This window comes from Astyanax mexicanus, unplaced genomic scaffold, assembly GCF_023375975.1.
Source record: "Astyanax mexicanus isolate ESR-SI-001 unplaced genomic scaffold, AstMex3_surface scaffold_41, whole genome shotgun sequence".
Classification (NCBI taxonomy): Eukaryota; Metazoa; Chordata; class Actinopteri; order Characiformes; family Acestrorhamphidae; genus Astyanax; species Astyanax mexicanus.
This window is the reverse complement of record NW_026040051.1, coordinates 342,501-369,734: the sequence shown is the minus strand read 5'-3', so window position 1 is coordinate 369,734 and position 27,234 is coordinate 342,501. Positions and strand designations below refer to the sequence as shown.

At 40.7% G+C, this 27,234-nt stretch overlaps 1 protein-coding gene across 1 annotated transcript in view; it reads right to left on the bottom strand.

Annotated features, from left to right (window-relative positions):
* Nucleotides 1–3,054: 3,054 nt before the first annotated feature.
* LOC103038855 (protein kinase C-binding protein NELL1) overlaps nucleotides 3,055–27,234 on the bottom strand; it is a gene marked incomplete at its 5' end in the record, with an annotated part of 349,348 nt that continues 325,168 nt past the window's right edge. Inside the window, 4 exons of the mRNA XM_049473634.1 lie at nucleotides 3,055–7,600; nucleotides 11,181–11,405; nucleotides 13,339–13,515; nucleotides 16,760–16,953. Coding sequence (XP_049329591.1) covers nucleotides 7,550–7,600; nucleotides 11,181–11,405; nucleotides 13,339–13,515; nucleotides 16,760–16,953 — 647 coding nt within the window. The remainder of the gene's footprint in view (nucleotides 7,601–11,180; nucleotides 11,406–13,338; nucleotides 13,516–16,759; nucleotides 16,954–27,234) is intronic.

Sequence of the window (27,234 nt, the reverse complement as noted above, 5' to 3'; positions counted from 1 at the left end):
CAAATTCACTGCTAAAATACAACGCTCAAAATTCACTATCAACATCCGGGACACACAGGACGAGCAATCGTCTTCAATCGAGCCAACAACCAGCCAATCACATCACGCTCCGAAGATCACGTGACAGGTAGCGCGAGTCACAGCCCCCTCCGCTGCTGCTGTGGAGTAGGTGAGTTTAAAACAGCTGAAAACAGGGCATTTACCTCACCACTGTGGCCATGTAATATCACTTAAACGCTGTAGAAATCATCACTTTAACCACGGTCTGCTCTGTGGTTTGTAAACATATTAAATTAAGATAGATATCCAGATATACCTTGTTCAACTAACTAAATAAATAAATAAAGCTCCTCTGTTCATTTCAGAAAGAGCTTCAAACACGAACACTAGATCAATTATTTATAAATACAGCCAGACTGTGTGGAAGATAATTACTACTGTAGAATCTGAGATAGTAACTTAGTTTGCTAAATTAGAGCTACCTATCTTGCTAGTTAGCTGTGGGACTGTGTGATTATAGACAAGATACTACCTAGTTAGCTGTTTGTTTATTTACACTTTGCTGCAAAATATGTTGCTTAGTGTACTGGCCACTGTCTAAATAAATATATTGAGCTATATTACAGTTACTGTACCCCTCTCAGGCTGGTCCTCTCATTAAATAAAGGAGATTTATTAGAATTGCTCTTTGTCTCTTTACTAACTAATTTAACAGAGATAATTTAAGATATGACCAGTATTTATTTTATGATATAAATTTTAATGTTTATATTTAATATATATTTTATACATGTTAACAGTTTAACTGAGGATATCAACAGTAAAACAAAACAAAAAAAAAAAAACAGTCCTAAAATGCTTGTGTAATTACGATACAGCATGATTAGTCCTGTTTACTAGTGCATCTCAAAAGTGAAAAATATATATTTGTGTTTAATATCGTTCAGTAAACGGTCACCTTAAGTTTAAAGCGACACATTTATTTTTATTTTTTTTTTAAGTTTAAACTACATATTCTAGTAAACTGGTTAAGGTTAGGACAGTAATTCTGGTTTAATGAACTTTTAGCCAGGTACAAATGATTTGGAATATGTCACTTTACATGTAGTGTAATGTAAAATATTCTCATGATCTTCAGATTTTCTGAGATGCATTAGTAATTGGTTTGTGCCAAAACCAATGCAATAATAATTACAAAAATGTTTTATATAAATATAAATGAAGTAAATACTGAATCCAAACAACACCAAGTTTAACACAGTCATACTTTTTGTCTTCATTTTCTTAAACAGGATATTTTCTCCCAGAAAAAGAAAGGATACTAAAAGGTAGGTAATGTTCTTAAAATGTTTAATAATAGTCATGTATCAAATGCAGTAATTTTTCAAGTTTCTTTTGTATTCCACAGGTTTCCTTTCTCCAAACATTTAAAGAACAAATAAAGAAAACCAATTCCATGCAGTCTGTGCTGTGTTTATTTGATTAATTTACATGTGCAATGTTCTGTTTTTCTTTAGTTGTTTACATGTGTTCTGTATGTTTTTGTGTGTTTTAGGCAGCCTCTCTATATTCTGGCACATCATATCATGTTCATCTTGTTTGTATAAATAATAAAAGCTGTTGCAAATAATGTGGTTCCTTTTCATAATAGAAATAATTCTGCATAAAATCTTCAAGTGGTGACTTCAGAATATGGACAGATCTTTGTATTCTTTGACTTCGTTCTTTTCGTGGTGAACTCTCCACAGCTGCAAGCTGAAACTTCTCCATCTTCTTTTCAACCTTAAATAAAAACATCAGATTCACTTTTAGCGACAGCATTTACAAAATGTGATAATTATTATTAACATAAAACATTTAATCAATATTACTAATAATACTCTCTCATGGGTTGCAATATTTGATTCTCATTTATTAACATGACCTAAATATAAATAAAAATGTATAAAAGACATCACTAATCAATATTGCACTGATTACAAATTAGATAATGCCCACACATACATCTAGACCTAGTTACCAGCCTGAGAGGCTGAGAGGTATATAGTAACTGTAATAAATGTCCTTTATTTAATGAGAGGACCAGCCTGAGAGGGGTACAGTAAGTGTAATATAGCTCAATATATTTATTTAGACAGTGGCCAGTACACTAAGCAACATATTTTGCAGCAAAGTGTAAATAAACAAACAGCTAACTAGGTAGTATCTTGTCTATAATCGCACAGTCCCACAGCTAACTAGCTAGATAGGTAGCTATAATTTAGCTAACTAAGTTACTATCTCAGATTCTACAGTAGTAATTATCTTCCACACAGTCTGGCTGTATTTATAAATAATTGATCTAGTGTTCGTGTTTGAAGCTCTTTCTGAAATGAACAGAGGAGCTTTATTTATTTAGTTAGTTAGTTTAACAAGGTATATCTGGATATCTATCTTAATTTAATATGTTTACAAACCACAGAGCAGACCGTGGTTAAAGTGATGATTTCTACAGCGTTTAAGTGATATTACATGGCCACAGTGGTGAGGTAAATGCCCTGTTTTCAGCTGTTTTAAACTCACCTACTCCACAGCAGCAGCGGAGGGGGCTGTGACTCGCGCTACCTGTCACGTGATCTTCGGAGCGTGATGTGATTGGCTGGTTGTTGGCTCGATTGAAGACGATTGCTCGTCCTGTGTGTCCCGGATGTTGATAGTGAATTTTGAGCGTTGTATTTTAGCAGTGAATTTGACAGGTCGAATTTGAGCAACCTGAATTTATTTTAATTGAATTTTTTAAACTCTAATTTTTGCTTTTGAATTTTTTTACATTAAAATAAAATAAGTGAAAATTATATATTGAAAAATTCAATTGTTTAATTCAGAGGCAAAAAAATCACATGCAACAATTCAACACTGTTTTACTTCCATACCTGTACTGTCACTATAGTTCAGCTTCTGCTATTATGGTTATATGCACTGTAAAAAGTGGTGTTAATATGTAAAATGTTACTGAGGTGAAAGCAGTTCTCACTTCACTGCATAAATCCACTGAAAACAGCTCATTACACTCAGTTTGGAGTAACTCATCTTTTGTCATTTTTATTCAAATTCACAAACTGTGAAGAGTGCAACTACATATATACAGGAGGATAGTGATGGTAAGCAAAGCAAAACTGACAGAATAACTAATATGAATGTAAATAAGTGTTTAGTGTTATTTTTTGTACACAATCTTGTAGTCATATGACAGAAATCACCCTGAAACTATAAATTATGGATGTAGGCCAGATTAATAACATTGGAAACGGACAGAGAGTCCTTCTGAAACAAGTTTCAAGCACACTGCACATTATGATCTGAATCAAAAAGTTGGCTTCTTAAAAAAATTACAAAAGAAAATTGTTGTTCTACATAATCATGATATCAGTCCCAACATTTTTACAATGTACATTATATACCCCATATCAATACAGAAAACAAACCTCAAATAGTGGAAAATGAAGCAAACCAGGGATGTGTTTAACCAAAAAAAAGACATTCTGTTATGTTACAGTTTCTCCACTGCTTTTGTCCTGCAAATACAGTTATAGACACGGCTCAATGGATTAAGGCAATAAAATAAGAGGGAGAAAAAAAAGTGATTTTTTCCACACAGTATTTCTTTACAGAGACTGAATCTTTACACAGTATATACAAAAAGGGACATCATTTTGCCATTTATAAATAAATCAATAAATAAATTAAAATAAATAAAGCAGTAAATCAATTAAAACATCTGCAATTGTAAGAATTGTGATGTTCATTCCATTACACAAAAATAACAAAATGCTCATGTTCACATATAAAGATTTTCTGTGCATTCTGTGACATTCAGATTTAGTGTTCTGTGTCAGGTGGTTTTAGGGTGATCAGGCAGGGCTCCTTCGCTCAGGCTCCAGATGTAAATGCATTACACAATCCAGGTTCAGACATGAGACATATATGAATATCCATGTTTCTACTATCCTGTTAGTTTAGTCCATATTGCAAAAACAATATACCTCCAGAAAAATAACCAGAGCATATCTGTCTGTACACACAATTCAGAACCAGTCCCACAGAAACACAGAACCAGGTCCACTATCAGCTCCGGACCAAAGATCAAACTAAAGACGGACAGTGAAGTGTGAACATCTCTCTCTTCAGTCATGCAAGAATTTATTCAACACTGTTCAATTCTTTTAAGAAAACCTTTAAGAAAAGTGGAGAATTCAATCAATTAACATTTACAATTCAATTTAATTAACATTTACAGCCCACATTTAAAATGTATCACAAGACCCTGGAGGAAACAAACACCACCTTACACAACACTGCTAGCTAGCTAAGCTAGCGAAACTTTATTTTATATATCTTCAGGGTTAGTCGGTTAGTCCGGGTGGAGGCTTTGTTGACGGCGGGTTGGTGAGTGCTGGTGATTCACCATGGAAATTTCTGGCCCAAAATTAGTTGAATATTAAATACCTAACATGACTTTTCACAGGTTTTCACAGATTTTTTTTTCCTGTTGTAAAAATGAAAATGCCTAAAAGCAAATTACAAAACTGCTATTACTACATATTAATTATATCTACCGAATATTTTGCCATCCCAGCAAATTAACAACAATGCACTATAGTGTTTCCACTACATGGACTTTGTTGACAGACCATCGCTACAACATTTACACAACCTGCAGAGAACTTTTAATTTGAAACGAGGAGGCAGATACAGCAGCCGTTCTCTGCTGAGCTGAGGTGGATAGTCACTGTTGCTGCGATGCTAACAGCCAGGTTGAAACTGTGACGCCACCAGACACAGCAGCAGTTCCTGACTAGGCTGGAGCAATGCTAACTGATTTTCAGAGCTGGATTACTCGCCGAGTTGATGACAGACTGAAGTCGCTGTGTGAGCTCAGTCTTCACTCGGCCCCCCTCCTGTTCTTTTTTCATATTAAGCCATCTTTTTGGCTTTGTGTTGTTTCCTGAAAGGGCTGCCACTGAAAGAACGTTGAAAGAAACTGTAGAGGAAGCACAGCAATAAGACCTAAAATAAATGAGTCATTGTTTGGTATACATTATTTGGTGTAAATTATACCAAACACCAAAATACATATATTTTTCAAATGTTTCCAAGTTGCAAAATATTCAGTGCGTCTCTTAAGACATTTATTTCAACCATGATGTTGGCAAAAACAGAAAATATTTCAGGTGTAAATGTCTTTTTTTAGTAATGTATAATGTTAACTTGGCTAGCTAGCGAGAAGAACATCCAGCTTAGCACATCACAATTGTCGCTTACAATTTCAATAAAACTCTGAATGCAGGTTTAAAACTGTGGTGAATTGTGCGCTTCAGCTTCTCGTGAGAATTAACTGTATTTTATCAGCATGTACAGGAAAATTCTCTAAATTAAAAATCCTACAAAATGAATATTTATCATAATAAAAGTGTGCTGATATGATAGATAATAGATAAGTGTGTTGTAAAAAATATCTGAATGTGCTCAGTATATTTCATTTTTGTCATAGTTTCTCTAAACAATGTCTAGACACTTTTGCTTACATTGGACATAATTCTTATCTCAATGATATATTTTAATTTAATCATTTAAGCATTATTTGTAAATGGCCAATTTTTTCTCCCATATAATTTTAGCTCAGAAAATAACAATGTTCTGCATTAAGTCCAATAATTAATCTTAATATCTAATAATCCAATAATATTTATTCAGAAATATTAGAAGTACTGACTAGATTTTACTACTAGATCATTGTGTGCAGTACTTAGTGTCAAAAGTCTTTTAAGTTGGAAAGTCCAGGTGCTGTGCAGAAACGAGGCATGAGGGTGAGCGCAGGGTGTCTGAATGAGCGGGAGGAAGTAGCGCCGTCCCGCAGGCCGCTGCTTCTGGTTCTTAATGAGCTTTCCAATAAGCAAACAGCGCTGACCTCCTGTGAACTGTTGGCATATAAAAGCCTCCATCGTCTGCGTGAGGCGCCTTTAATTATGCCTCCTTCAGTCGCCTGCGCCCGTCACACTGTTATCAGTCAGGGATATGCTAATGCTAACGCTCTGGAAACCTTGTCTGTCCTCACTCCCACAGTCTTAGCATCGACAATTAGCGAAACACCTCTGGGTTTAGCGGGCCGTCAGGAACGTACCTGCTCTTTCCCTCAGTTCTGCGCCGCCCCCTCGCCCTCAGGCTTCAGTATTTTACCTGTTTAAACTCTGAGAAGTTACGGTTTTTACTCACCAATTCACCTGAATTCTCTCTGACTGCTGGTTTGAGTGAAATAGGTGGAGAAACTGTGTGAAAGTGAACATTCTAATGTGATGGTGCATTCTAAGAGGTGCTATAAAATAAGCTTCATGGTTTCATGGTTCTGTCCCCTCTCTTATGCCCTGTTCACATCTGGCATTGACATGCATCCTGGGTAATCTGTAAGGTTGGGACAAAATATCGATATTGCGATATATCATAATATTTTTGTATGCAAACATTATCGATACATGGTGTCAGACTTCAATATTTGTATTGAAACTCCCTAAGACTCGTCCCTAATTTGACTTACTAAAGTCACTGCTTCATTACTGCATGTAATCAAGTGGTTAATGTGGGCGGAGCTTTACTATCTGGGATGTATTGAGATGATTTGGTGTTCACATTACAGTAATAATAATCTGCTCATATGTCTTTCTAAAACCCTCGTTTGAGTGATTAGATTACGATGCTCCTTTAGATGCACTGTATCCCGTTCACACCTGTTCACACTTTATACTGCACTCTTATGATCACTTTATGATCACATTACCCAGAATCAGGAAAATACCAGTTGTTATTATGTTAGGACATGATGAAATAACGTATTACAAAACAATACAATACAATACCGCTCGACTTCTCTGGGTAAACTCTGTGCTGACTCAGGTGATCAGGTGATCAGGTGAAGTGTGAATATGGGAACGTGTTGCATTGTTCAGAAATAATGCAGTAATAATCCAGTACACCACCAAACAATGAACAAGTGAAAAACATACTGCTTTGTTTTGGACGAGACGATGGCTATTGTACAAATCTCACTGACAGTTCACAGTCCAACAGTGCTGCTCGGCTTGTGCAGAGAGCCATGTCCCTGATTTTAGGACACAACATACACACACACACACACACACACACACACACACACATACACACACAGACGTGGAGAGTGGCGTGGATGCCTGTGGGACTCCTGGCATAATAAGATTTCTCTTCAGTCTTAGTGATTTAGTTCAAAGGCCACTGCCTCTGCTCCCGCAAAGCCTTTGGCAAAAGTCTGTCCCCATGTGCTTCAAAAGAAACGGTTCAAAATGGGAGGAAAAAACAAAAACGCAACAAAAAAAAAACAATGCGGATAAGGAGGGATTTGGGGTAATCTTGGAGCTAAGAGTGGGATTGGAGGGGAGAAAAAATTAAATAATTCTCCCGAGGCTTCTGATAATCCGTAGAGTCCAGGAGGTACGAAGCGATCCAATAAAAAATAAAACAAAAAAAGAGCAGGAAATGCTGGCTAGTTGTTCTGGAGGCAGTCCAGCTCCACTGAGCAGCAGATGCTGCCGTTCTGCCCAAACAGCAGGAGAGGAAAGGATAAGGTGAGTTATATTACACAACACAACAAAATCCAAGAAACATCACCATCCGTCAGCTTTATTACCACATCGTAAAAAAAAACGCCTTCCATCCAAATCAGTTCTTCACCCTTTTGTATTAATTGTAAAACACTGTTTAAACGGTAGAGTCTGCACCTATAACTGCTGTCGATATGTTTGATTTAATAACACAGCCAGGTTCCTGACACAGTGGAGAGATGTGTAGGAACAGTGTGGGTGAAGCTGGATGTTTACCCAGCACAGGTCTGATAGATCTGCTTCAGAGAGAGAGAACAGTGAAGAACAGCTGCAGAACTTTACTCCTGTAAATCACACCAGCTACACCTAACCATCAACATGAGGTGAATACAGTCCTCCAGGATCTGCCTGATTTAACAAAGGGTCTCCCAGGGCAGCCTGTGTATTACATAAACATCCAAACTCTACTCAAAGCATCTGATCTTGGAGATCATTAAGATACAAGACTGATAAAATGACTATTTAAAGATACATTATCACCTAAAAAAGAATATTACCTAAAACCAAGAGCTGAGTCACCACAGTTAAGGTTATGGTCATGGTGAGATTATGGTTAAAGTTAATGTTAGTAGTAAGGGTTAGTAAGGTCAGGTTTAGGGTTAGTAGAGTTAGGTTTAGTAGTGTTGGGGTTGATAGTAGTAGAGTTATTAGAGTTAGGATTAGGGTTAGTAGGGGTAGAGTTATTTAAATTAGGATTAGGGTTAGTAGGGGTAAAGCTATTTGAGTTAGTAAAGGTAGAGTTATTTGAGTTAGGATTAGGATTAGGTGTGGTTCTTTGAGTTATGATTAGTGTTTGTAGGGCTATAGATATTTTAGTTAGGATTAGGGCTAAAATGGGTAGAGTTATTTAAATTATGATTAGGGTTAGTAAGGGTAAAGTTATTTGAGTTAGTAGGGGTGGAGTTATTTGAGTTAGGATTAGAGTTAGTAGGGGTAGAGTTATTTGAGTTATGACTAGGCTTAGTAGGTGTAGAGTTTTTTGAGTTGGATTAAGATTAGTAGGGGTAGAGTTATTTGAATTAGGATTAGGGTTAGTAAGGGTAGAGTTATTTTAGATAGGATTAAGGTTAGTAGGGGTAAAGTTATATGAGTTAGTAAAGGTAGAGTTATTTGAGTTACGATTAGTGTTTGTAGGGCTATAGTTATTTTAGTTAGGATTAGGGTTAGTAGGGGTGGAGTTATTTGCGTTAGGATTAGGGTTAGTAGGAGTAGAGTTATTTGAGTGATATTAATCCCATAGGCTTAAATTGGGCAGCTCTTGTGTTATATTGGTGTGTGGTATATATGGTAATTTTACATAATCATTAAATAGCTTCATATAACTGAATACATTTGGATAGCATTCTGTGCTGCAGTGTTGTTTTTGAATATAATGATTTATATGAAAAGTTACTGCAGTCTTTAACACTTCGCATCACAAAGTTCCTTAAAGATTACTGCAAATCAATATCCTCTAATTATCCACAGTTTCTGACACAGCAGATCTTAGCAGGATACACAGTGCAGGTCACCACCCACACATTTCTCCTACACACCTCTAATAACACAGAGGGCCTACTGAACCGGCCAATCAAATAACAGAACAGTTTGTAGGCTTTCCATTAATGCTATGAATCACAGTCATTACAACAGGGTGAACAACTGAATTATTTATATAAATAACTCATTTGTAAAAAAAAATCCCACTAGTACTTAGTAATTTACTGGATAATGTACTGTTCAAAATTAACAACACTTTAATACAGAGTTTTATTACTTTTCCAATCAGTTTAAATCAATAAATGAACTGAAATTACCTAAAATGTGCAGAGAAAAATGTCCTATACAAGTTTGTTTCCTGCATATTATTTGTTCAATTATTGATACAACAAAATGTGAAATTTACAGTTGCAAGAAAAAGTATGTGAACCCTTTGGTATTACTTGAAATTCTGCATAAATTGATCATTAAATTAGTTCTGATCACAACAGTAGACAAACACAGTCTGCTTAAACTAATACCACACAAACAAATGATATGTTTGCATGTTTTTATTGAAAACAGCATGTTAATATTCACAGTGAGAGTAAATAAAAGTATGTGAACCTTTGGATTTAATAACTGGTTGATCCTCCTTTAGCAGCAAAAACCTCAACCAATGGTTTCCTGTAGCTGCAGATCAGACCTGCAGAACGGTCAGGAGGAATTCTGGATCATTCCTCTTCACTAAACTGTTTCAGTTCAGCTATAATATTATGGGATATCTGGTGTGAATCTCTCTCTTGAGGTCATGATGAGACAGCATATCTATTGGGTTGAGGTCAGGACTCTCCAGAAGGCGTATTTTCTTCTGTTGAAGTCGTTCGGTTGTTGATTTATTTCTATGTTTTGGGTCGTTGTTCTGTTGCATCATCCATCCTCTGTTGAGCTTCAGCTGGGGGACAGATGGTCTTAAGTTTTCCTGCAAAATGTCTTAGTAAATATGGGAATTAATTTTCCATTAATGACGGCAATCCGTCCAGCCCTGAGGCAGCAAAGTAGCATTAAACCATGATGCCTCCTCCACCATGTTTCACAGCTGGGATGAGGTTTTGAGGATGGTGTGCTGTGGCTTTTTTCTCCACACATAGCGTTGTGTGTTTCTTCCAAACAGCTCAAATTTTAAGTATTCATCTGTCCACAGTATATTTATCCAGTACTGCTGTGGAACATCCAGGTGATCTTTTGCAAACTTCAAACGTGCAGCAGTGTTTTTTTTTGGACTGCAGTGGCTTCCTCCAGTAAACTCAATTCTTGTTTAATGTTTTTCTTATTGTAGATTTGTCAACAAAAATGTTAGCATGTGCCAGAGATTCAGCTGAGACTCTAGGATTCTTCCTCACCTCATTGATCATTCTGCGCTGTGCTCTTGCAGTCATCTTTACAGGACGATCACGCCTAGAGAGTAGCAGCAACAGTGCTGAACTTTCTCTATTTGTAGAACGTCTGTCTAACCATGGACAAATGAGCATCAAGGCTTTTAGAGATACTTTTGTAACCATTTCCAGCTTAAAGTCAAGTTAACAGTTCTTGATCGTAGGTCTTTTGAGAGCTGTTTTGTGTGAGGCGTGATTCACATCAAGCAATGCTTCTTAAGAACAGCAAACTCAAAACTGGTGTGTTTTTACAGGGCAGGGCAGCTTTAACCAACACATCCAATCTCATCACATCCTGCCTCCAATTAGCTCTTAGAAAAGTCATCAGCATAGGGGTTCACATACTTTTCCCCCTCACTGTGAATCCTAGCATGTTGTGTTCAATAAAACCATGCAATGGTATTAGTTTTAGCAGACTGTGTTTGTCTATTGTTGTGACTTAGATGAAGATCAGAACACATTTAATCACCAATTTATGCAGAAATTCAATAATTCCAAAGTGTTCACATACTTTCTCTTGCAAATGTACTTAAGGGAACACACACTTGCAATGTTAGCAAATACATACAATCCAACTAACATATGTGCAGTTGCTCTGGTTAAAGTGTGTGTGTGTTACCTTGCATGTGCAGGTGGTGCAGGGGGCAGCAGGCGTGGTCCAGACGGCGCCGCTCAGGCGGGTGATGCCCATTGGGTCACGGCACGTCTGCCTAATGTCAAAGGCAAAGTTATCGGCCAGGCAGGGGTCAGAAACACAGCGGGGGCAGCACTCTCCGTCCAACACCGCCGTGTACTCACACGGCAACACCGGACACGACAAGGGCCAGCAGTCCACCTCACCCTCCTACACACACACAGACAGAGAGAGAGAGAGAGAGAGAGAGGGCAAGGAAAGGAAGAAAGGAAGGAAGGAAGGAAGGAAGGAAGAAAGGAAGGAAGGACAGAGAAAATGAATATATTAGATATTGATGTTAAAAACAGAGTATGAGTGAAATGGGAACCACCTCCCACAGGGTCTCATACACACTGAGAGATGTTTATGTAAATAAGTCCCACTGTCCACAGAGACCGCTATTGTTCAGTGTCAGTCCTGATGCTGTCATTCTGTCTGCTCTGGACTCTACTACTCAAAGACTCCAATTCCCAGCATGCACTCATACCGGACTTCCCTGACTCTGCTGATCATGTGTTCCTGCTCCTCCAGTACCTGACTGTTCCACCTGGACGGTCTAGTATAAATACCCCTCATTTTGCTCTGTTCCCTGCCCAGTATTGAATTTAGTTATCTAGCTCTTCTACAACGCATTTCCTTTGTTTATTGCTGTTGTTACCAAATTTTTTATTTCTGAATATCGATTTTTGCCTTGCCCATTTCAGTGTTTGCTTCCATTGCCGACCGATTTTTTTTATTTTTGGTCTTTTCTACTGGATTTTTCCATGTATGACCCTGTTTTTATTGACTGCGCCTGCCCCTGACTACGCCTAGCCCCTTTATTAATAAACTGTGTGTTTGGTATCTGTGTTTGTCTGGCCTGCGTGAAAAAATAATGTGATTATAGGACATTTTATTTTAGCACATAACTGTTAATAACTGATAATTCTGTAATAAATCAGTAACCCTGTGAACCGCAAGGAAAATTCTTCACCTACAATATTAACAGCACATCACTTGAACAAGGGTGCCCAAACTTTTGCATGCAACTGTATATTAAATATTTAAGATGATAAACCCACATAAACAGGGAAAGTGGAACTTGAGGAAAAGTAAATGAATACTCTGGATCTGAGCCTTTAAATAAGCAGTTTGTTGAAATATCACGGCGGTAGGTTTTCAGTTCTCCAGCAGAAGATGATGCAGCTCGTGTCTTTCTGGGTGAAGTTTGTTTGGCAGGAGGAGAGAGTGAAGAGGAGGAGTGAGGAAGACGGAGGGTGAAGAAATTGGATGGAGAGGGAGTGTTTGGAGGGGCAGAGAAGGAGATAAATAGAGGGCAGGAGATGGCTGATCTGATAGTGTCTTCAGAAGTCGGCCTCCTGAGTTGGACTGAAAGCTCTTTGAGATGGAGAGATAAACGACTGCAGTCTTTGACTCGGGCTGAACCGCGCCGCTTTTCCTCTCTGATAAGAATCGGCTGCCGGCCTGCAGGTAGCGGCAATTAAAGGCGTTATTTTGACCCCGCTGCGAGCCGAGCTGTGCATTATGGGAGCCGAATTACAGAATTAATTGCAAATCTGGCAACCCACCACGAGGGCTGGCCGACCCTGCTGGCCCCAAAGAGCTCTGGGTAACAAGGCCATTGGGAAAAAATGAGAGAGGAATTGGTAAAGAGACTCAGAAACTCACTTTAACCACTTTAACTTTGTGGTTTTGCTATAAACTGAAATAAATTTATATTAAATTACAGTGCAGGGCTGAAGTCCTACACACAGCAGTGAGTCAATGTCTGCCCCCAGCTGAACAGTGCACAGTTTTAATATTTATATTTAGCCTGATTTTATAATAAACTGCAGAAGCTCACAGTAACATGCAAAAGTTTGATGTCAAAGTGGATGATTGTATTATTTTTAACCCTTTCAGACCTGAATTAGCTCCAGTGATGGAAACAAATGTAAAAATGCTAATTCCTGTCTGTAATGCTGGAGTTTTTAAACACCTCAGTGTCAGTGTTATTAAATCATTTATTATCACAGTGCTTAAATATCGTATTTATCAGAGAGAATATGATTGGGCGTGCGGGTGTGTGAGTGCGGTCAGGGCTGAGCTGAGTGGTGAGGATTACCAGGCATCTGCACTGCTGGCAGTTATAAACCCAGGAGTCTCCGCTGCGGTACAGTGTGTGTCCACTCTGGTGTAAACACTGGCTGCTCTGACGCGTGTCACACTCCGGACAACAGAGCAGATCCACCGCTGGGTCATCACACTCACACTCTCTCCTCCTGCAGAACACCCGTCCATCCTGCACACACACACACACACACACACACACACACACACAATAAGAATAAATCTTAACAGTACATCATTTGACATCTTGGTAGAAACTGTCTGAATAACACACTGTGCTGTTAGTCAGTGCTGCATAATATTCATTTACAACAGACATTTTTGACATTTATGGTCATTAAGAGTAATTACTGCTGTCATTATTTCTTCATGTAAATGTTAATAATGTACTATCTGAATAAAGAACCTGCATATTGCACTCTCAAATAAAGAGCCTCATTTTCACAGTCTGTTTAACCCTTACTACACACAAGCATTTCTGCTTCATATGCTTATGATGAAATGATTAATTATATGAGTATTTAGCTCTTAAATACACACATGCTTAACTCTTAAATACACACATGCTTAACTCTTAAATACACACATGCTTAACTCTTAAATACACACATGCTTAACTCTTAAATACACACATGCTTAACTCTTAAATACACACATGCTTAACTCTTAAATACACACGTGCTTAACTCTTAAATGCACAGGTGCTTAACTCTTAAATACACACATGCTTAACTCTTAAATGCACAGGTGCTTAACTCTTAAATACACACATGCTTAACTCTTAAATATACACATGCTTAACTCTTAAATGCACAGGTGCTTAACTCTTAAATACACACATGCTTAACTCTTAAATACACACATGCTTAACTCTTAAATACACAGGTGCTTAACTCTTAAATACACAGGTGCTTAACTCTTAAATATACACATGCTTAACTCTTAAATACACACATGCTTAACTCTTAAATACACACATGCTTAACTCTTAAATACACACATGCTTAACTCTTAAATACACACATGCTTAACTCTTAAATACACACATGCTTAACTCTTAAATATACACATGCTTAACTCTTAAATGCACAGGTGCTTAACTCTTAAATACACACATGCTTAACTCTTAAATACACAGGTGCTTAACTCTTAAATACACACATGCTTAACTCTTAAATGCACACATGCTTAACTCTTAAATGCACAGGTGCTTAACTCTTAAATACACACATGCTTAACTCTTAAATACACACATGCTTAACTCTTAAATACACACATGCTTAACTCTTAAATACACACATGCTTAACTCTTAAATACACACATGCTTAACTCTTAAATACACACATGCTTAACTCTTAAATACACACATGCTTAACTCTTAAATACACACATGCTTAACTCTTAAATACACACATGCTTAACTCTTAAATATACACATGCTTAACTCTTAAATGCACAGGTGCTTAACTCTTAAATACACACATGCTTAACTCTTAAATACACACATGCTTAACTCTTAAATACACAGGTGCTTAACTCTTAAATACACAGGTGCTTAACTCTTAAATACACACATGCTTAACTCTTAAATGCACAGGTGCTTAACTCTTAAATACACACATGCTTAACTCTTAAATGCACACATGCTTAACTCTTAAATGCACAGGTGCTTAACTCTTAAATACACACATGCTTAACTCTTAAATACACAGGTGCTTAACTCTTAAATACACACATGCTTAACTCTTAAATATACACATGCTTAACTCTTAAATGCACAGGTGCTTAACTCTTAAATACACACATGCTTAACTCTTAAATACACACATGCTTAACTCTTAAATACACACATGCTTAACTCTTAAATACACACATGCTTAACTCTTAAATACACACATGCTTAACTCTTAAATACACACATGCTTAACTCTTAAATACACACATGCTTAACTCTTAAATACACACATGCTTAACTCTTAAATACACACATGCTTAACTCTTAAATATACACATGCTTAACTCTTAAATGCACAGGTGCTTAACTCTTAAATACACACATGCTTAACTCTTAAATACACAGGTGCTTAACTCTTAAATACACACATGCTTAACTCTTAAATGCACACATGCTTAACTCTTAAATGCACAGGTGCTTAACTCTTAAATACACACATGCTTAACTCTTAAATACACACATGCTTAACTCTTAAATACACACATGCTTAACTCTTAAATACACACATGCTTAACTCTTAAATACACACATGCTTAACTCTTAAATACACACATGCTTAACTCTTAAATACACACATGCTTAACTCTTAAATACACACATGCTTAACTCTTAAATATACACATGCTTAACTCTTAAATGCACAGGTGCTTAACTCTTAAATACACACATGCTTAACTCTTAAATGCACAGGTGCTTAACTCTTAAATACACACATGCTTAACTCTTAAATACACAGGTGCTTAACTCTTAAATACACACATGCTTAACTCTTAAATGCACAGGTGCTTAACTCTTAAATACACACATGCTTAACTCTTAAATGCACACATGCTTAACTCTTAAATGCACAGGTGCTTAACTCTTAAATACACACATGCTTAACTCTTAAATACACAGGTGCTTAACTCTTAAATACACACATGCTTAACTCTTAAATGCACAGGTGCTTAACTCTTAAATACACACGTGCTTAACTCTTAAATGCACACATGCTTAACTCTTAAATGCACAGGTGCTTAACTCTTAAATGCACAGGTGCTTAACTCTTAAATACACACATGCTTAACTCTTAAATACACACATGCTTAACTCTTAAATACACAGGTGCTTAACTCTTAAATACACACATGCTTAACTCTTAAATGCACACATGCTTAACTCTTAAATGCACAGGTGCTTAACTCTTAAATACACACATGCTTAACTCTTAAATACACAGGTGCTTAACTCTTAAATACACACATGCTTAACTCTTAAATGCACAGGTGCTTAACTCTTAAATACACACGTGCTTAACTCTTAAATGCACACATGCTTAACTCTTAAATGCACAGGTGCTTAACTCTTAAATGCACAGGTGCTTAACTCTTAAATACACACATGCTTAACTCTTAAATACACACATGCTTAACTCTTAAATACACAGGTGCTTAACTCTTAAATACACACATGCTTAACTCTTAAATGCACAGGTGCTTAACTCTTAAATACACACATGCTTAACTCTTAAATGCACACATGCTTAACTCTTAAATGCACAGGTGCTTAACTCTTAAATACACACATGCTTAACTCTTAAATGCACACATGCTTAACTCTTAAATATACACATGCTTAACTCTTAAATGCACAGGTGCTCAAGGTGAGTCACGGTGAAAATGGCATGGTGTGTGTGTGTACCTTGCAGGTGCAGACTGAGCAGGTATCCTGGTTAAGGTTCCACTCCTGCCCGTTATGTTTCAGACCGTCATCCTGAACACAGTCCCCAGTGCATTCTGGGCCGGCGATGCACACACAGTCAAACGCTCCCAGCAGGTTCACACACACAGAGTCATTCCAGCATGTGTGTGTCTGTGTCGCACACTCATCTACATCTGAAACATAAAAACACACACACACACACACACACACATATATATATATATGAATGCAAATAATTCATTAAAATCTCAACATGCTGAAGCACCTGCAGCACACCAGAAGACAGGTCACGCTTTGGAGCTCTATCACTCTGAACTTCACATGGTGAGAGAGAACACTGCAGGAAGCAGCCTTATTTACACATCAGACACTGGTTTGATTTGATCCAAATGGCTCTTAAAGAAGAGTGAAGATACAGAGGATTCTGGAGTAAGAATGATCTACTAGAAATAGCCATTCAACTGTCCACTCAATTATTGACAAATAGAGAACATTCAAACACACATTAAGACATGACAAGTTCCTCCCATTAGCAGACCACAAACAAGTATGCATGAGGTATGTAGTAGAGTTGTAGACTCATATATATAGTACATACTCAGATAAATACTCAGATACATACAGTGGTATGAAAAAGTATAGGCACCCCTGAAGATTTTCCTTTATAAATCATTGTTTGTTTGGATCAGCAATTTCAGTTAAATATATAATTTAGCAGATGAACACAGTGATATTTGAGAAGTTAAATAAAGTTTATAGGATTTACAGAAAGTGTGCAATAGTTCTTTAAATAAAATTAGACAGCTGCATAAATTTGGGCAACCCAACAGAAAAAAATTAAGTAGATTCTCCTTTGGAATAAATAACAGCCAATGAGAGTCTGGCTTGTGGTTAAAGGTGTTTTGGATGATTCTTCTTTATAAATCATCTCCAGTTCAGACAGGTTTGATGGTTTCTGAGCATGAACAGCCGCTTTAAATCACACCACAGATTTGAATAATATTCAGGTCTGGAGACTGAGATGATTATTCCAGAACGTTGTACTTGTTCCTCTGTATGAATGATTTAGTAGATGTTGAGCAGAGTTTAGTGTTTAGGGTCGTTGTCTTGTTGAAGTATCCAGCTCCGACGCTTTAACTTCATCACTGATTCTTAAACATTGTTCTCAGGAATCTGCTGATATTGACTGAAATCCATGAGACCCTCAACTTTAACAAGATTCTCAGTACCTGCACTGAACACCCCCCCACAGCATGATGAACCCCCACCAGATTTTACTGTGGGGAGCAGTAAAGTGTTTGTGCTGTGTTCTTTTTCCTCCTCCAATTAACTCAATTTCAGTTTCATCAGTCCACAGAACCTTATTATTCCAAAATGAAGCTGGCTTGTTTAAATGTAATTTAGCTTTAGCATACCTCAAGTGACTCTGTTTGTGGCTCAGAAAAGGCTTCTTCTGCATTTCTCTCTCATACAGACTCTCCTTGTGTAAAGTGAGCTGAATAGTGAACGATGCACAGTGACTCCATCTGCAGTAAGATGATGATGTAGGTGTTTGGAGCTCTGAAAGTCTGTTGTTTGACTATGACTGTTCTCACCATCCTTCTCCTCTGATTATCTGAGATTTCTCTTGTTCTGTCACTTCAGGTCTTAACTAGAACTGTTCCTGTGATCTTTCATTTCCTCACTCTGTTCCTCACAGTGGAAACTGCAGCTGAAATCTTTGAGATTTTGAGCTTTTTGTCCTTCCCCTAAACCATGATGTTGAATAATCTTTGTTTTCAGATAATTCTTCAGAGAAGAAGCAAAAAGGAGAAAAAAATTGGCTCCTTAATTCTTTTTCATAATTGGATTCACCTGTGTATGTAGGTCAAGGGTCACTGAGCTTACTAAATAAATTGTGTTTCAATAATTAGTGGTAAAGATATTCAAATCAGTAAAATGACAAGGATGCCCAAATTTATGCACCTCCCCAATTTAGTTTAAAGAATTATTGCACACTTTCTGTAAATCCTATAAACTTTATTTCACTTCTCAAATATCACTGATTTTATCTGCTATATGATATATTTAACTGAAATTGCTGATCTGAACAACCAATGATTTATAAAGGAAAATCATGAAAATGATCAGGGTTGCCCAAACTTTTTCACTCCACTGTAAATACATATGCTCAGATAAATATTAAAATAAATACTCAGAAGTGGACAGTTTTTCAGTGTGGTTATGACTGAACCTGTAAGTGCAGCAGCAACAGCGGGTGATAGATGACAGATGATGCCAAAGAAACTTTCCACTATCCCTTTTGTACATAAAGTGTATTAATATTTTAAAATATGCTGTCATGTTAACTCAGTCTACCTCACTCTACCTCACTCTACACTCACTCTACCCTCACTCTACCCTCACTCTACCTCACTCTACCCTCACTCTACCCTCACTCTACCACACTCTACCTCACTTTACCCTCACTCTACCTCACTCTACCTCACTCTACACTCACTCTACCCTCACTCTACCTCACTCTACCACACTCTACCCTCACTCTACCACACTCTACCCTCACTCTACCTCACTCTACCACACTCTACCCTCACTCTAACACACTCTACCACACTCTACCCTCACTCTACCTCATTCTACACTCACTCTACCCTCACTCTACACTCACTCTACCCTCACTCTACCTCACTCTACACTCACTCTACCTCACTCTACCCTCACTCTACCCTCACTCTACCTCACTCTACACTCACTCTACCCTCACTCTACCTCACTCTACCTCACTCTACACTCACTCTACCTCACTCTACCCTCACTCTACACTCACTCTACCCTCACTCTACCTCACTCTACACTCACTCTACCTCACTCTACCCTCACTCTACCCTCACTCTACCCTCACTCTAACACACTCTACTCTCACTCTACCTCACTCTACTCTCACTTTACCCTCACTCTACCACACTCTACCCTCACTCTACAACACTCTACCCTAACTCTACCTCACTCTACCCTCACTCTAACACACTCTACCTCACTTTACCCTCACTCTACCACACTCTACCCTCACTCTACACTCACTCTACCTCACTCTACACTCACTCTACCCTCACTCTAACACACTCTACCACACTCTACCCTCACTCTACCTCACTCTACACTCACTCTACCCTCACTCTACCTCACTCTACACTCACTCTACCCTCACTCTACCCTCACTCTACACTCACTCTACCCTCACTCTACCTCACTCTACCTCACTCTACACTCACTCTACCTCACTCTACACTCACTCTACCTCACTCTACCTCACTCTACACTCACTCTACCCTCACTCTACACTCACTCTACCCTCACTCTACCTCACTCTACACTCACTCTACCCTCACTCTACACTCACTCTACCCTCACTCTACCACACTCTACCCTCACTCTACACTCACTCTACCACACTCTACCCTCACTTTACCCTCACTCTACCCTCACTCTACCTCACTCTACTCTCACTCTACCTTTACTCTACCCTCACTCTACCCTCACTCTACCACACTCTACCTCACTCTACTCTCACTCTACCTCACTCTACTCTCACTCTACCTCACTTTACCTTCACTCTACCTCACTTTACCTTCACTCTACCTCAATTTACCTTCACTCTACCCTCTACCCTAACTTTACCGCTCTACCTTATTCTACCTCCCTTTATCCTCACTCTACTCTCACTCTACCTCACTCTACCACACTCTACCTCACTCTACTCTCACTCTACCCTCACTCTACACTCACTCTACCCTCACTCTATCCTCACTCTATCCTCACTCTACCCTCACTCTACACTCACTCTACCACACTCTACCTCACTCTACTCTCACTCTACCCTCACTCTACCCTCACTTTACCCTCACTCTACCTTCACTCTACCCTCACTCTACCTCACTCTACCCTAACTCTACCTCACTCTACACTCACTCTATCCTCACTGTACCCTCACTCTACCCTCACTCTACCTCACTCTACCCTCACTCTACCCTCACTCTACTCTCACTCTACCTCACTTTACCTTCACTCTACCTCACTTTACCTTCACTCTACCTCAATTTACCTTCGCTCTACCCTCACTTTACCGCTCTACCTTATTCTACCTCCCTTTATCCTCACTCTACTCTCACTCTACCTCACTCTACTCTCACTCTACCTCACTCTACTCTCACTCTACCCTCACTCTACCCTCACTCTATCCTCACTCTAACTCACTCTACCACACTCTACTGTCACTCTACCCTCACTCTACCCTCACTCTACTCTCACTCTACCCTCACTCTACCCTCACTCTACCCTCACTCTATCCTCACTCTAACTCACTCTACCCTCACTCTACTCTCACTCTACCTTTACTCTACCCTCACTTTACCCTCACTTTACCGCTCTACCTTATTCTACCTCCCTTTATCCTCACTCTACTCTCACTCTACCTCACTCTACTCTCACTCTACCTCACTCTACTCTCACTCTACCCTCACTCTACCCTCACTCTATCCTCACTCTAACTCACTCTACCACACTCTACTGTCACTCTACCCTCACTCTACCCTCACTCTACTCTCACTCTACCCTCACTCTACCCTCACTCTACCACACTCTACCCTCACTTTACCCTCACTCTAACTCACTTTACCCTCACTCTACACTCACTCTACCACACTCTACCCTCACTTTACCCTCACTCTACCCTCACTCTACTCTCACTCTACCTTTACTCTACCCTCACTCTACCCTCACTCTACCACACTCTACCTCACTCTACTCTCACTCTACTCTCACTCTACCTCACTTTACCTTCACTCTACCTCACTTTACCTTCACTCTACCTCAATTTACCTTCACTCTACCCTCTACCCTAACTTTACCGCTCTACCTTACTCTACCTCCCTTTATCCTCACTCTACTCTCACTCTACTCTCACTCTACCACACTCTACCTCACTCTACTCTCACTCTACCCTCACTCTACACTCACTCTACCCTCACTCTACACTCACTCTACCACACTCTACCTCATTCTACCCTCACTCTACCCTCACTCTACCCTCACTCTATCCTCACTTTACCCTCACTCTACCTTCACTCTACCCTCACTCTACCCTCACTCTATCCTCACTTTACCCTCACTCTACCTTCACTCTACCCTCACTCTATCCTCACTCTAACTCACTCTACCCTCACTCTACTCTCACTCTACCTTTACTCTACCCTCACTTTACCCTCACTCTAACTCACTTTACCCTCACTCTACACTCACTCTACCACACTCTACCCTCACTCTACCACACTCTACCCTCACTCTACCCTCACTCTACCTCACTCTACCACACTCTACCTCACTCTACTCTCACTCTACTCTCACTCTACCTCACTTTACCCTCACTCTACACTCACTCTACCTCACTCTACCCTCACTTTACCCTCACTCTACCACACTCTACCCTCACTCTACCCTCACTTTACCCTCACTCTACCCTCACTCTACCCTCACTCTACCACACTCTACCCTCACTGTACCTTTACTCTACCCTCACTCTACCCTCACTCTACCACACTCTACCTCACTCTACCTCACTCTACTCTCACTCTACCACACTCTACCCTCACTTTACTGCTCTACCTTACTCTACCTCCCTTTATCCTCACTCTACTCTCACTCTACCTCACTCTACTCTCACTCTACCCTCACTCTACCCTCACTCTACCTTCACTCTACCCTCACTCTACACTCACTCTACTCTCACTCTACCTCCCTTTATCCTCACTCTACTCTCACTCTACCTCACTCTACCTTCACTCTACTCTCACTCTACCCTCACTCTACCTCACTCTACCCTCACTCTATCCTCACTCTACCCTCACTCTATCCTCACTCTACCCTCACTCTACCTCACTCTACCCTCACTCTACCCTCACTCTACCCTCACTCTATCCTCACTCTACCCTCACTCTACCTCACTCTACCCTCACTCTACCCTTACTCTACCTCACTGACCCTCACTCTACCCTCACTCTACCCTCACTCTACCTTCACTCTACCACACTCTACCCTCACTCTACCCTCACTCTACCTTCACTCTATCCTCACTCTACCCTCACTCTACCTCACTCTACCCTCACTCTACCTTCACTCTACCTTCACTCTACCCTCACTCTACCCTCACTCTACCACACTCTACCCTCACTCTACCCTCACTCTACCACACTCTACCCTCACTCTACCCTCACTCTACCCTCACTCTACCCTCACTCTACCACACTCTACCCTCTACCCTCACTTTACCCTCACTCTACCTCACTCTACCCTCACTCTACCTCACTCTACCCTCACTCTACCTTCACTCTACCTTCACTCTACCCTCACTTTACCCTCACTCTACCCTCACTCTACCTCACTCTACCCTCACTCTACCCTCACTCTACCACACTCTACCCTCACTCTACCCTCACTCTACCACACTCTACCCTCACTCTACCTCACTCTACCCTCACTCTACCCTCACTCTACACTCACTCTACCACACTCTACCCTCACTCTACCCTCACTCTACCACACTCTACCCTCACTCTACCCTCACTCTACCCTCACTCTACCACACTCTACCCTCACTCTACCTCACTCTACCCTCACTCTACACTCACTCTACCACACTCTACCCTCACTCTACCCTCACTCTACCACACTCTACTCTCAGTCTACCCTCACTCTACCCTCACTCTACCCTCACTCTACCCTCACTCTACCACACTCTACTCTCACTTTACTTTTAAGTCAGTTTAGTTCAGTTTGCTTTATTGACATAAAAAAACATTTGTATTGTCAAAGCATTTCAGATAGATAGAACAGACATAGATTAAAGGGTATAACATCATACAGTGAAGGAGGGGAAGAAGGAAATGGGGTTAGAAGTAGTTAGTGTGTTAGAGGTGTTAAGAGAGTAAGTGCTCTTTGAAGAGCTCTGTCTTCAGGAGTTTATTAATGATAGTGAGAGATTCTCCTGATCTGGTAGTAGAAGGTAGTTAGTTAGAGGTGTTAGGAGAGTAGGAGCTCTTTGAAGAGCTCTGTCTTCAGGAGTTTATTAAAGATAGCGAGAGATTCTCCTGATCTGGTAGTAGAAGGTAGTTAGTTAGAGGTGTTAGGAGAGTAAGTGCTCTTTGAAGAGCTCTGTCTTCAGGAGTTTATTAAAGATAGTGAGAGATTCTCCTGATCTGGTAGTAGAAGGTAGTTAGTTAGAGGTGTTAGGAGAGTAAGTGCTCTTTGAAGAGCTCTGTCTTCAGGAGTTTATTAAAGATAGCGAGAGATTCTCCTGATCTGGTAGTAGAAGGTAGTTAGTTAGAGGTGTTAGGAGAGTAAGCGCTCTTTGAAGAGCTCTGTCTTCAGGAGTTTATTAAAGACAGTGAGAGATTCTCCTGATCTGGTAGTAGAAGGTAGTTTGTTCCACCATTGGGGAACTCTGTATGAGAACAGTCTGGATTGCTTTGTGTGAATGTTTGTTTGTTAAAGCGAGGCGACGTTCATTGGAGGAGCGCAGCGGCCGGGAGGTAGCGTAAGCCTTCAGGAGCGAGTGCAGGATTGTAAGAGTTTTGAATTTGATGCATCAACTGGTAGCCAATGGAGCTCAATGAGCAGCGGGGTGACATGAGCCCGTTTTGGCTGGTTGAAGACCAGACGTGCTGCTGCGTTCTGGATCATCTGGATCATTTGTACATACAATCTGATAAAAAAAATGCAAAGAAAGAGAAAAAATAGTCACACTAGAATATGTATATGATAAAAAAAAACAAATAATAAATTGTAGAAGGGTACAATAATGATATATAAATTGTAAGTAAATAAGAGTGTGTGTGTGTGTATGTGCGCACATGTGCTCGTGTGTGTGCGGGTGTGGGTGCGTGCGTGTTGAGGGGCTTTGGGGGTTCACTCACTGTCCCGGAGTGTGTGACACTTGTATAGGTATCTGGCTGCAGTGGGGGCTGATGGTCCCTCTCCTAACAGGGCAGCCAGTTTTTCGCTGCTGCTAGCGAATCATTAATATAGATATTAAAGAGAGTAGGAGACAAGCTGCAGCCCTGTCTGACACCACGCCCCTGAGTGAAGACTTCTGTCATTTTATTGCCAATTTTTATTTCACATTTACTGTTGACATACATTGATTTAATGATGTCATACATTTTACCCCTACACCATTTTGGAGAATTTTATAATATAATCCTTCTTGCCAAATAGAATCAAATGCCTTTTTAAAATCTATAAAATATGCAGAAAACTTTGGTATTATTTTGTTGGTGTAAATGTTGGTTGATTAGGGTGTGCAGGGTGTAAATATGGTCAGTATTTCGATGTTTTGGTAAAAATTTGTCCTTTACTCAAGACACTGTGTTCGCTAAGGAAGGCCTATATCCGGGCGTTAATGATACAGCAGAAAACCATCCCCAGGTTACTGCTCACACAGATGCCTCGGTAGTTATTGGGGTCGAATTTCTGCAGCAAGATGTTGGGCTCTATTGGAAGCTGCAGGGTGACATTGGGCTCTGGTGGGAGCTGTAGGGCGATTCTGTGCTCTGGTGGATCCTGTAGGGCGATTCTATGCTCTGGTGGGTGCTGTAGGCCGATGCTGGACTCTGGTGGGTCCTGTAGGGCGATTCTGTGCTCTGGTGGATCCTGTAGGGCGATTCTATGCTCTGGTGGGTGCTGTAGGGCGATGCTGTGCTCTGGTGGGTCCTGTAGGGCGATTCCGTGCTCTGGTGGATCCTGTAGGGCGATTCTATGCTCTGGTGGATCCTGTAGGGCGATGCTGTGCTCTGGTGGGTCCTGTAGGGCGATTCTGTGCTCTGGTGGATCCTGTAGGGCGATTCTATGCTCTGGTGGATCCTGTAGGGCGATGCTGGACTCTGGTGGGTCCTGTAGGGCGATTCCATGCTCTGGTGGATCCTGTAGGGCGATTCTATGCTCTGGTGGGTGCTGTAGGGCGATGCTGTGCTCTGGTGGGTCCTGTAGGGCGATTCCGTGCTCTGGTGGATCCTGTAGGGCGATTCTATGCTCTGGTGGATCCTGTAGGGCGATGCTGGACTCTGGTGGGTCCTGTAGGGCGATTCCATGCTCTGGTGGATCCTGTAGGGTGATTCTATGCTCTGGTGGATCCTGTAGGGCGATGCTGGACTCTGGTGGATCCTGTAGGGCGATTCCATGCTCTGGTGGATCCTGTAGGGCGATTCTATGCTCTGGTGGATCCTGTAGGGCGATGCTGTGCTCTGGTGGATCCTGTAGTGTGATTCTATGCTCTGGTGGATCCTGTAGGGCGATGCTGGACTCTGGTGGGTCCTGTAGGGGGATTCCATGCTCTGGTGGATCCTGTAGGGCGATTCTATGCTCTGGTGGATCCTGTAGGGCGATGCTGTGCTCTGGTGGATCCTGTAGTGTGATTCTATGCTCTGGTGGATCCTGTAGGGCGATGCTGGACTCTGGTGGGTCCTGTAGGGCGATTCTATGCTCTGGTTGATCCTGTAGGGCGATTCTGTGCTCTGGTGGATCCTCTAGGGCGATTCTGTGCTCTGGTGGATCCTGTAGGGCGATTCTGTGCTCTGGTGGATCCTGTAGGGCGATTCTATGCTCTGGTGGATCCTGTAGGGCGATGCTGGACTCTGGTGGATCCTGTAGGGCGATTCTGTGCTCTGGTGGATCCTGTAGGGCGATTCTGTGCTCTGGTGGATCCTGTAGGGTGATTCTATGCTCTGGTGGATCCTGTAGGGCGATTCTATGCTCTGGTGGGTGCTGTAGGGCGATGCTGGACTCTAGTGGGTGCTGTAGGGCGATGCTGGACACCTGGTGGATCCTGTAGGGCGATGCTGGACTCTGGTGGATCCTGTAGGTCGATTCTATGCCCCGGTGGATCCTGTAGGGCGATTCTATGCTCTGGTGGATCCTGTAGGGCGATGCTGTGCTCTGGTGGATCCTGTAGGGTGACTCTATGCTCTGGTGGATCCTGTAGGGCAATGCTGGACTCTGGTGGATTCTGTAGGGCGATTCTATGCTCTGGTGGATCCTGTAGGGCGATTCTATGCTCTGGTGGATCCTGTAGGGCGATGCTGGACTCTGGTGGGTCCTGTAGGGCGATGCTGGACTCTGGTGGATTCTGTAGGGCGATTCTGTGCTCTGGTGGATCCTGTAGGGTGATTCTATGCTCTGGTGGATCCTGTAGGGCGATGCTGGACTCTGGTGGGTCCTGTAGGGCGATGCTGGACTCTGGTGGATTCTGTAGGGCGATTCTGTGCTCTGGTGGATCCTGTAGGGTGATTCTATGCTCTGGTGGGTGCTGTAGGGCGATGCTGGACTCTAGTGGGTGCTGTAGGGCGAAGCTGGACTCTGGTGGATCCTGTAGGGCGATGCTGGACTCTGGTGGATCCTGTAGGGCG